The sequence below is a fragment of the Myotis lucifugus genome, unplaced genomic scaffold (assembly GCF_000147115.1).
Source record: "Myotis lucifugus unplaced genomic scaffold, Myoluc2.0 scaffold_378, whole genome shotgun sequence".
Taxonomy (NCBI): Eukaryota; Metazoa; Chordata; class Mammalia; order Chiroptera; family Vespertilionidae; genus Myotis; species Myotis lucifugus.
In genome coordinates this window covers 133,767-145,696 of record NW_005871426.1, presented here as the reverse complement: position 1 = coordinate 145,696, position 11,930 = coordinate 133,767, and the positions used below count along the sequence as shown (strand labels likewise).

The 11,930-nt window shown below is 44.4% G+C and overlaps 1 protein-coding gene across 1 annotated transcript in view; it reads left to right on the top strand.

Moving 5' to 3' along the window:
• LOC102417134 (coiled-coil domain-containing protein 162) overlaps positions 1–11,122 on the top strand; it is a 70,104-nt gene extending 58,982 nt beyond the window's left edge. Inside the window, exons 17-21 of the mRNA XM_014467071.2 lie at positions 591–743; positions 2,264–2,473; positions 5,417–5,537; positions 8,759–8,886; positions 10,997–11,122. Coding sequence (XP_014322557.2) covers positions 591–743; positions 2,264–2,473; positions 5,417–5,537; positions 8,759–8,886; positions 10,997–11,122 — 738 coding nt within the window. The remainder of the gene's footprint in view (positions 1–590; positions 744–2,263; positions 2,474–5,416; positions 5,538–8,758; positions 8,887–10,996) is intronic.
• Positions 11,123–11,930: the final 808 nt, after the last annotated feature.

Below are 11,930 nucleotides of genomic sequence, written 5' to 3'. Positions count from 1 at the left end.
ACGGGTTTGATTCCCTCCCCGTCAAGAAAACGTACCTTTGTTACAGGTTCGATCCCAGGTCACGTGGGGGAGGCACCCATCAATGTATTCCTCTCACATGGATACTTCTCCCTCTCTCTCTCCCCATCATCCCCTTCTACTCTTTCTAAAAAATCAATGAGGAAAATATCCCTGGGTGAGGATTAACAAACGAACCAAAAAAAAAAAAAAAAAGCTTCAAATCTTTGAGTTTCAAACATGATTATCTGAGGAAAATGAAGTAACAACATAATAAGTGGAAAATCCGCTTTAAGGTAAATTGAAACCAGAGCACGTATTGATAGCGCTCTGGGAACTTTTACTACTGCTTCTGAAAGCCTTCCCTCTGGTCTGTCCTCTGCTCTCAACGGAAGTCGCATGGTGGGGGCAGTGGCCTTTCTACGGCCGTTTTATTTTTTTATTTTTTGTAAAAATAACTTTAATAAAGATTCCAAATCTCTACGGCCGTTTTAAAGAACAGTGGGTGGCAGGTGGCTTTGAGGCTGCTCATGAAGCTGAAACTATGGGAAGGAGACTCATTTCCTATCTTCCTGTGTTTGGGATGTTCACAGGAGGCTACACAAAGTAAAAAGGAGTGTGTGAGCACCAAGCTAATGGCAGAACAAGAAGTGGTTTTATTTCGCCAACAGCTACTGGCCCTGAGGCAGGCCCTGGCCCGGGCTCAGGCCCACAACGTGAGGATGTGCGAGCAGCAGGAGAGCCAGGTATCTGAGCCCAGGCCCCGCTCTGCAAAGCAGAATGTAGCCCCTGGAAGCCGCTGGTGCTGCCTGTGGCAGTCACCGGGGCTCCTCGGCGTGAAGCCAAGCAGATGATACGACCAGAGAAAGATGGCCTGGATCTTGGCTTCCCTTCTCCCTCCTTTTCAGCCCAGAAACCAAGCGCAGTGGCCAAAAGGCCTTCATTCTTATTCATATTTGGCTTAGATGGTGAAATGTTACTTATACATAAGATTATTTAAGAGTGGGGGGGGGTGGGGGGGTGTTCTCTGATGATCTTTTCACCCAAGAGGTCTGGGTCTCTGCCTTGAATTTGATCCTTTCATCTTCTAAGCATTCTTTCCATGAGAGTGTGGCCCAGCTGTCATTATGCCCCAAGCAGGCCTTTCGGTCCTTTCCTGATGACCCAGGCTAAGTCTTCATTTCAGACGTTTCTGCTGCTTAGTAGGGGCTGGCACAAAAATAACATGTTTCCAAGTCTAAGCTCCTAATAACTGTGCTGACCCTCTGAGCATGGAGGAGGCAGAGACCCCCGGTTTAGAGAGAGAACGGCTACGTTTAAATAACAGCCTGGGAAAGCTGGGCATATATAAACCAAGAAATATGATTTGTTCCTTTTGGATTCTAATTTCTCCATCATTGTACAGCAGGTGATCATAGTGTATAATTATGTAAACTGTAAAGTCACCATACAAGTATAGTAAGTCCTCACTTAACATCATCTATAGGTTCTGCAACTGTAAGCAAAACAATGCATAACAAAACCAATTTTAGCACCGGCTAATTGATAGAAACAAGCTTTAAGTTCTAACAGCATCTCATCAACATTGTAATGAAATGACGGACAAAGCAATGTTATCCAAAGACCTGCTATATTAATCATTGTTAGTAGTGCTATAATTAAAGGTTGACCATATGGTACTTATGGTGCTACTGATTAGAATAATTTCAGAACAGAACCAAATTATTACTACTGTTTCCTTCTTTAGCCATCTGGAATCTGGCTTCCCCAAAGCTATTTTGGAAATCCAAATGAAGGCCAGGGTAGGCCCTCCCTCCCCTCTCATTGCATGTCTTGGATCACCTGTCTCCCCAGGTTACCCCTGCTCTCTCGTGATAAATGCTCAATGATGATACAGATGCCATTTATGATAGATAGAACTATTCGGTTAATAAGCTAAGTAACATACACATTATCATCAAATTCTGGTATTAAAAAGACCAAATTATTTGATCTGGTGTTGCTGGATAGTGGCATTATCACTTGCCTGGCCATGATTGCTATTATTTTGTCTTCTTTTTGCCCTGACTGTTGCCTCAAGGCTCACAGTAAACGCCATGCCCACATCCTGATGGTGTTGCAGCTGGGCTGTCGTACCGTGAACTGAGGAGCACTCCACATAGTTCTGCCCCCCGCCCTAATGGAGGTCCCCCAACTTCTAGATCTTTGCCTTGTGCTGAGAAGAAACTGTGCCTTTCTCATTTCCTTTGGCCTTTTCCTTCCTCAGGCCCGATTGCTGAAAGAATTGGAACACAAAACGACCCAGGAATCTCTCCACCGGCAGCAGCTGGATTTACTGAAAACCTCCAGCATGGAGAGGCTCTTGGAAGATGTGGAGCAAAAAGAACAGCACCTGCAGCTCCTCGCTGAAGAGGCTGAGCGGGCTGCTAGACTGGGCCAGCTCCAGAGGAAGAAAACTGAGAGAGAACTCCGACAGGTAACTCCAGTGACAGGTAGCAACAACTCGAAAGCGGGTCAGGCTGCCACAGCAGAACCCTGTCATTCTTCCCGACTTTTCCATGCCTCTCATGCCCCCCAAGGCAGTGTTTATCCACCTTTGTCACTTCTGGGCCCACCAAGAAAATGGAAATATTTATGCCCACCCCGGGCGATTGTTCCAGCTGCTTATGTGAGAGATGATGGCTTGCCTACCACAGGGCCCAGTATGTTGGCACCTTCGTAACCCACTTGAAAAACACATTTCCACCTGGTTCTAATCCTTGAACCAGGTATCCTTTAGAAAATCATGCAAAAGCAACAAGTACTATGGAGGGTGGATTCCTGCAAGAGCCCCCATGGCCAGCAGTGGTTTCTTTATTTTGTATATTTCTTTACTTTTAATATATTTTTGTTAACTTCAGAGAGGAAGGGAGAGGGAGAGAGAAATAGAACCATCAATGATGAGAGAGAATCTAAGTCCTTCATTTGAATTACCTCATTTAATCCTGCACGCCTCACACCGGGGATCGAACCCACAACCCAGGCATATGCCCTGACTGGGAATCGAGCCTCAACCTCCCGGTTCATAGGTCAACCCTCAATCACTGAGCCATGCGGGCTGGGCAGCAGTGGTTTCTTTAATCTATCTCCAACCTTGAATTCCAAGGGCAGACTTTGACCCATCTTGGAGAGCATGCATGTCCTTGCCTACCTCCTGCTCCTGGGGGAGTCATTTAGGGCATAGACTGCTTGATTCACACCCCAGAGCCCCAGCTGTGTGGCTTTGGGTAAGGTCTGTGGCTCTAGTGTCCTCATTGGTGCAACGGAGAATAATGTGCTCACCTCGTGGGATTGGGGGGAGGATTAAATGAGGTCAAATGAAGCACTCAGAACAGGGACTGACACAGCTCTCTGTAAATGCTGGCTATTTGTCTTTTTGTTGGGAATATGAAGGTGGACAACTTTGGACATAGGTAGACAGACCTGGCTTCAAATCCTGACCCTGCCACTGACTGGTTGTGTGACCCTGGGTGAGTCACTGCACTATGCTCAGTGAAGCGGAGGTGGGATATGCTGACACATTATCAAGCATGTTTCTTTCCTTTGCTAGTATTTTTCCATTGGTTTAGCCATGCCTGGCTGAGGGAGACTTATATTCCTGGGGTGGCCTGGGCCCACACTCTCCCCAGGAAGCCAGGGAACTAACGTATGCAGCACCAGAAAGCATCTCTGCTTCCCAAGCACTTTCCCCTCCAATGAGAAGGCAGCTTGCCCAGGAGCACAGCATGAAGCTGGACGCTTTCCAGCGGGTAGAAGAGCTACAAACATGTTTCCCCCGGCTCCCCGGCCCCTTGTGGGTAATGAGGATCCCACACAAATTCCCATAGTACATAGAGGAACCTTAGACCTAATTTATATTAGGACGTTTTCCTAGCTCTGAGGATCTGATCATCTACTGGAAGTCAAACTACACTCGAAAGCATCCTCATATACAAGGAACCACCACCCTTTCACATTTGCAAGACAAGCCTGTGGCCATAGCTCTGAAAGTTTAGGGGACTTCTTGGCTGGGTCTCTAGAAACAGGATTTGGAACATACAGTGGAATGTTTGAGATTAGCATGTGTATTAGCTTAGGCAAGCTGCTGTAACAAATTACCACAAACTGGGTGGCTGAACACACCAGGACTTTGTTCTCCCACAGTTCAGGAGGCCAGAAGTCTGAGATCAAGGTGTCGTTCCGTTAGAAGGCTCTGAGGAAGCATCTGTTCCTTCTGGCTGCTGAGGCCTGCCTGCAACCCTGGGCTCCTTGCCTTGTAGCTACCTCACTCTAGTCTCTGCCTCCCTGTCACATGGGCTGCACCTGTGTGTCTCCCTGTGTGTATGAACCCTCTTCTCTTCTTATAAGGACACCAGTCATTGGAATTAGGGCCCACCCTTACCAGCATGACTTCATCTTAACTTAGTTACATCTGCAAAGACTCTTTCCAAATAAGATCACATTTTTAGGTTCTAGGTGGACATAGATTTTGGGGGGGCTATTCAATCCACTGCACTATTATTACTTTTTTATATTTTTTTTATTGATTTCAGAGAGAAAGGGAGAGAGAGAGAGAGAGAGAGAGAGAGAGAGAGAGAGAGAGAGAAACATCAATGATGAAAGAGAATCACTGATTGGCTGCCTCCTGCACGCCCCTACTGGAGATAGAGTCCACAGCCCGGGTGCCCTTGACTGGAATCGAACTGGGGACCCTTCAGTCCACAGGATGACACTCTATCCACTGAGCCAAACCAGCCAAGGCTATTACTTTTTTATCATTAAAAACTTAGGCGATAATAAAAATAAATTTCAAAAGAAAAATTGCCTGTGATCTGTGCAGATGAGGTGCACTTTGGACGCAGGGACTCTCTGGCCAGGAACCGTGAGTCAGCTGTGCAGGGAAAAGCCGCATGAGTAAACACAGAGGCTGCCTCCGGGTGTGGGCCCTCAGTCAGGGCCTCGGGCTTTTCCTGAAGGCGGGGAGCTGAGCTGAGCACAGAGGTCTGGGCAAGATCGTCTTTCCTCTGCCTGAAACCGTGCAGGGGCTCCTGCATCGAGGTCCTTGGGGCAGGGGCATGGCTTGGGCTATGCGGTCCTCTGTGCACAGGGCCCTCCCCACTCCCCTTCCCCCCCTCCCTCTGGTAAAATAAACATAAAAGATATAACTTTGTGATTAAACACTGACTTTTATAAGGTAAAAAGGGGTTCCAAGGGCTGCCTCTGCTCTTTTTTGGTTAAGTTCTTGGCCTTCCTTGACTTCTTGATGCTCAGAAGGCTGAGTTCAGCCTGACCAGGACTTGTATTCCTGGGGTGGCCTGGACCCACACTCTCCCCAGGAAGCCGGGGAACTAACGTACGCACCCCAGAAAGCATCTCTGCTTCCCAAGCACTTTCCCCTCAGATGAGAAGGCAGCTTGCCCAGGAGCGCAGCGTGAAGCTGGACGCTTTCCAGCGCGTAGAAGAGCTACAAAGTCAGCTTAATGACGCTGTGAGGTCGTCTGTCCTGATGAGCTCACCGGGAGGTAAGCACAGGCACTGCTCTGGCCAGAACAAGCTCCCAGGCCCTGGGTCAGAGGTGAAGGAGGGTCCCAGGGACTAGCCATAACTACCCAGGGGTTATTGAGTGGGTACGCCATGCTGTGTGTTGAATGAATGAATGATACATGAATGAATGAAGTCTTCATTCTGATTTGCAGGCAGAATTTTCTACTTTAGTTCTCCTTAAGTTCCTGCCATCCTACATTAAATGGTTCCAGTCAGAAAAACTGGTCCCAGGAGTGTGTAACATACCACCTAAAGGACATTGGGGTCCTTCATTGGGTTTTGAAGCATCTCAATGCCTTGGGATATTAATGAGCACATTTCTGAGAGGTTATTCATAAAGTCCACTATGGTTCTTGGGTGCTGGGAGCTTGAGGAGTTTTATGGAAATGGCACAGTCCTCTGGGCTATGCAGCCCACAAGCAGCATGGAACCGACGCCAGACCCCAGGGTGTCCTCCCCTGTGAGATGAGGACTAAGTAAAGTCCAGGTTCTCTCCTGGCTCTGACTGTCGGAAATCTCGGAAATCTCACCAAATGCCAGTCACCATGATTCGCCTCTTGTTAAGATCAGCCATGCCTCTTCTTTTCTGTTCTGCAGTGTAGCCTGGTGATTGAGTGCGGGGGCTTTGGAGTAAGGTAACCAAGATTCAAACTCGTCCCCCACACTTCTAGCTATGTGACCTTAGACCAGTTAGTTAGCCTCTTCGTAACATGGAAATAGCTACCTCAAAGGGCTATTGTGAGGATTAAAGGACATCGTGCATGTCTGGCACACAGTATAGATAGTATAGCAGCACTAAGTGTGCAAATGCCGGTTACTACACTCTCCTGTCTGTGTTGTACTTTTATGTTTCCTTCTGGCCACTTACCAGTGTGGATGATGTGAGAAAACACAGCCTTTCAGAGGCAGAAAGATCCGTTTCAAAGATCAAGATGACAAAGATCAAGTTACTTTGGGTTTACTGAGAGCAGGGCTGGGCAAGCCCAGGGGCCCTCCCCACTGCCTCTGTGCCTGCAGCCTGGGCCCTGACAGCAGGCTGGCGTCCCTTGCCCCAGGCACCCAGTCCAAAGAGGAAGAACATCCAGAACATCCAAGGGCCCTATTTTGGCCACTGGCCCTGAGTGTGACGCAGTCCTTTCCACATGTCCTGGATTTTTGTTTCCCCCCCTCCTCTTCCCCTCTGCCTTTTTAATCCCTTTCTGGGTTAATGTGTGTCATGTAACTGCCACCCATGTCCTTCAACACCTGCATAATTATGAAGGAGAGCCATGGGGCATGAGGAAGGTGGGGGAGCCCGAATTCCCAGGACTGGGGGTGTAGCAGGAGAAAGAGAACCTTTTTCCCAGGAAGCAGAGGTAGAAGTCACTCCCAGGCTCTGCCCCCATCTGTGCCCCTCTGCAATGACAGGAGGAGGGTTAGCTGAGGACTTCCTACTTGTAGACTCATTAGAGGGGAGGGACTGGGTCACACCAGTCTGTTCAGTACCCAGCACTCCAAGGGGACAGGTACTATCAGCCACACTACCAGTGCCACAGGGTAAGTCAGTGGGAAGTGTGGGGTCTCTCCTTTCTGCAGGGGCGGCAGCAGCAGCCTCCCTGCTCCCCACATCAGAAGCCGAGCCTTGGTGAAGGAGCAAACTCTCCTAACTTGGCATTAACATGATTCCCCTAGGAACTTGCAACTTCTGAGGAACTATCACTTGTGCCAGTACAGTGATTCTCAAAACACTTCAGGGGAAAAAAGGAAATCAATTGACTCACAAAACTGTGAGATAGTCAGTAGTGGACTGGCTTCAGTTAGTTTGATGACGGTTGGAACTATTCCTTAGTTCCAACTTCTCCCTCCATCGCTGGGCTCTGAGAATGCTGAGAGCAGAAAGGAATGCTGGGAAGCAAGACGCCACCACCGCGTAGCTTCCATCCTCTGTTGAGCAGGAATGGGGTGTGGAGATGGGACAAAAACAATTGGGCTCTGGGCTCTGCACCCAATTCTTCATTTTATTTTTATTTTTTAGAGGGAGAGGGAGGAAGGGAGGGAGGGAGAGAGAGAGAAACATTGATGTGAGAGTGCAACATTGATCAGCTGCCTCTCGCACAACCCCTACTGGGAATGGAGCCTGCAACCTTTCATTGCATGGGACAACGCCCAACCAACTGAGCCACACGGGCCAGGGCTATGTGCCCTATTTTATTTATTTTTATTTTTTAATATATATTATTTTAAATATGTTTTTTATCAATTTTTAGAGGAGGAAGGGAGAAGGATAGAGAGATAGAAACATCATCGATTGGCTGCCTCCTGCACACTGTCCACTGGGGATCGAGTCCCAACCTGGGCATGTCCCCTGACCTGTAATCTAGCCGGTGACCTCTTGGTTCCTGGGTCACCACTCAACTGCTGAGCCACATGGTCGGGCTCTGTGCCCAATTTTAAACAAAGCACTTAAGACAGAGACTAAGCTGGGGGCTTTGGCTCAGTTCACACAGTTTTCCCCTGGAGCTGAGGATGGGGTCAGCCCACTCTCTCCTCTTTGCAGCAATTATTTTAAATATTCCTGGTCTCTTCAGGCATTCACTGTCCTTCTCCCCCATTTCACAAAGAAGTTACAAGCCTCTCAGATGAAAACTCCTTTGACTTCCTGTCCCCAGCCTACCTACATCGATATTGCTGTTAAATTTAAAAAGGTGCCCTTTCCTTCCTCTGGCCAATCCTGCTGCACAAGATCCCATATACTCTCCTACCTTCTCAGGGACCTTGAACTCATCGTTATCTGCTTCCTGTCTATACATCTATCCATTTCCCACACATCTATTCTTCTAATCTTGTAATCAGCAATTATTGAGCATGTATGTGCCAGGATCATAAAATCCATTGTAAAATAAAATTAACATCTATCCAGTTGCATGAGCCAGAAATCTGGGAGATCTTCTCCTCACCCTGCCAACCCAGTTAATTACTAACTTGAAGATCTCTGTCTGTCCACTTCTCCACACAACAGTCCAAGTGACCCACCATCTCCTTCTCTTTCACTTGATCATGTTACCCCTTAGGCAAAAGACTCTATCTAGGTTTTGACATTTTTGACTCAAAATTAATGAAGCTGGATTATATGCCCATTTTAAGCTTTAAAATTTTATAAATTACATCTAGGTCTGTACATTGCAATTAGAGATATAATTTAGCATTTTTAACATTATAGGCCTTATATGCCGGGCTCCGCACTCCCTCAGTTCTGCTTCCGCATCATCCAGATACTCCCAGCAACACCTTTTAAAGACTAATCTTATGGGCAATAAAATAACAGGAAGGATTCAGAGGCCGAAGACTGTAAGTAATGATAAATTTGAATATATATATATATATATATATACACACACACACAACGGAAAATGTAGATATGAAGTTATGGTTTTAGGGTCGCTTCAAACTTACTTTAAAAATTATATGTCAGAATCTTATTTAGGTGCTTCCTTAGGTCTGGATAATAGGATTTGTCCATCAATAGCTGCTGAATCAGTGTTTGTGGAGGAAAAGAGGGCCCGGGGCTTCCTACTCTGTGGTCTTGCTGATGTCACTCCTCAGGAATAAAATTCTGATATTGAAATAATTAAGCCTGAGAGCACTTATTCAATTACAGTTCAGTAAATACGTGTAAAAGTCAGTTAAGTCTGCCTCTCAATTTCCTCCCCTTTTTTCACTCATTTACAATAATCAACTAGTAGCATCAGATTCTTTATCTGAGTTCCCTGGCAGAACAGAGTTTCAGAAGTCAGTTTAACACACGTGAGAAATCTGCCCTCCAAAGAAATTCTTGGAATGCAGATTAGCTTGAGGTATAGCACATACTTGAAGATTTATTAAAAATATTTCAGCTTAGTTCATGTGAAACAGCATTCACATCCTCACCCACCGCCTTCTTTGTACTACTTGAATACACATTACACTCTTGCTCCAATGTCTTTCAGGATCCCCCCCCTAGAGATTTGCATACCTAAAGAATTCTAAGTGTTATGCTAAGTGAAATGAATTCAGAGAAAGACAAATGCCATATGATTCCACTTATATGTGGACTCTAAAAAACAAAATAAATAATCAACAGAAACAAACTCATAGATAGAAAATAAACTTATGGTTGCCAGGTGGGAGGTGGTAGAACTGGGGGGAAAAAAGGTGAAGGGGAATTAGCCACAAGGATGTAAAGTGCAGGAGAAGGAATATATAGTCAATAATATTGTAATAACCACGTATGGTGTCAGGTGGGTACTAGACTTATGGGGTTATATAACTGTCTAACCACTATACTGTACACCTGAAACTAATGTACTATTGAATGTCAACTGTAATAGAAAAATAAAAATAATTTTAAAAAATTCCTTCTCTCTTGAGAAAAATTAAATAATTCGATCAGAGAAAATATGCTATTGTAAGGCCACTTTTGAAGGTGTAATTCCATGGCTCATATCTAGTTATTGGACTAAATGTTTGTTGCAGTATTTCTAAAATGCAGTTAAGAGGCGACACACAGAGAGGGAATAAACAGGTCAGGAACAAACCCAATTGAGACCCTTGATCAAGTAGGGCCACATTATTAATGCCCACCGTTTGCTTGACTCACCAATCTCTGTGGAGTCATCTCTGACCAAAATGTGAAACTCTACTATATGTCTGCTTGTTTCTGAGAAAGCCTTTTCCAAAAGGAAGCAACATTTAGTTGGTGTGTATGGGACCACAAGGGCTTTTAAGATGAACTCCATCCCCATTTCACTCCACAAAGCGAATGTTTCTACCATGGGAGATCACAATTCTATGGTTCAGAAAGCTGCAAAGTAAATGCATTTAGTGGGGACCCACTATGTTTGAGAGATTTAGAAGGATGATGTGATGGTCTAAAGCTAATTGTGGGACATTATCCTACTGAAAACATAAATCCTAATAATGAAGAAAGTGTCTTGTGGACCCCTGGCTTGTGTACAGTATAGAGACCCCATGCAAAAAGCCGAAGGTCCAGGAAAGGCAAAAAATTAGTTGGAACTTCTTCAAATCTATGTAAGGTCTGACTTCTTAAGCAAGGCTATGAGACAAGTCAGATAAAGACAGATGGAAAAGGAATTTATACATGGCTGGAATGTAAGAACACCAATGATTTTTTACAACAAACAAAAAAGCACTGCATTAACACAAATGATAAAATATTAAGGAATTTTTAGATCACTCCAGATATGGGCTATCTTTTCTTCCTTAGCAGGAAATGGCTTTCCACTAGTTCTCTTTATGACAAGTGGCAAAATATGTACAAGAAGGCACACTAAATGGCCTAATCCAGATCGGACAGTGATCTTGGTCTCATTAGTAACAGTGACTTTTAATGATGCTATAACACGAATTATTCATCATCTTCCTTAAAAGCTCCAATATCTATTTAATATTTATATTGCAGGTACCTACTAAACACAAAAGAAAGATTGACGATGTCTTCCTACCCAATGTGGCAGAAAATGTTCAACTTTCAGCTTTTCAAGTTCAAACAGCTCCATCCAGAATCCCATTTAGACCCGATTGGTAATCATAAATCCTTTTATTTCTATAAGCACTTAAATAAAAGTGATTCTAAACTCCATTAACCCTTTGAACTAATATTTATTATCAGTGCTGTGAAGATAGTGTAGAAGGGCTGACATGACTATACCTTGAATGTCCCAGGTGAAGTAGGACATGGCCTTAGATTGTAAAACGTAAGCATTGGTTTGCATAACTACCATGTGGGCCTTGCCTCTGGCCACCCAGCAGCCTCTCCATCTGGGTTCCAGAAATACTGACTAGATGAAATAGCCAGGAGAGAGGGCATTTCTACTAAGCATTATCTACTAACAAGTGGAAAACTAAAACAGGTTAATCCAAATAAACTTCCAAGCGCTCATTTCTATTTGTTTCACTTAAGAACATCATTCTCTCTTAACAGGTTTTTTATTCTTCTACAAATGCCAAAACTCTCTTCAGAGTTTTATAAATTTATAATCCACATCTTTTTATTCAGACAAGAAAATCTATCTTGGGTAAAATAATAAATAACTAGATGAATGGAACAGAATATACCAGAGAAACATATTTACATAAATTTATATATATGTGTATATATATATATAAATATATATAGCTTTTCATAATTAAGAAGGTTGAGTCTATCTGAAGTAGATTAAATCATCACCTTACACTATACACAATGAGTTTCAAATGGATTAAACATCTATATGCACATACACATGCACACAGACATATACACAAATTTATTTCTGAAATATATAAAAAAACACAAACCAAAAGCCAAAGGAATATTGATGACTTTGATATCAAAGCTAAAAATTCAACAGGAC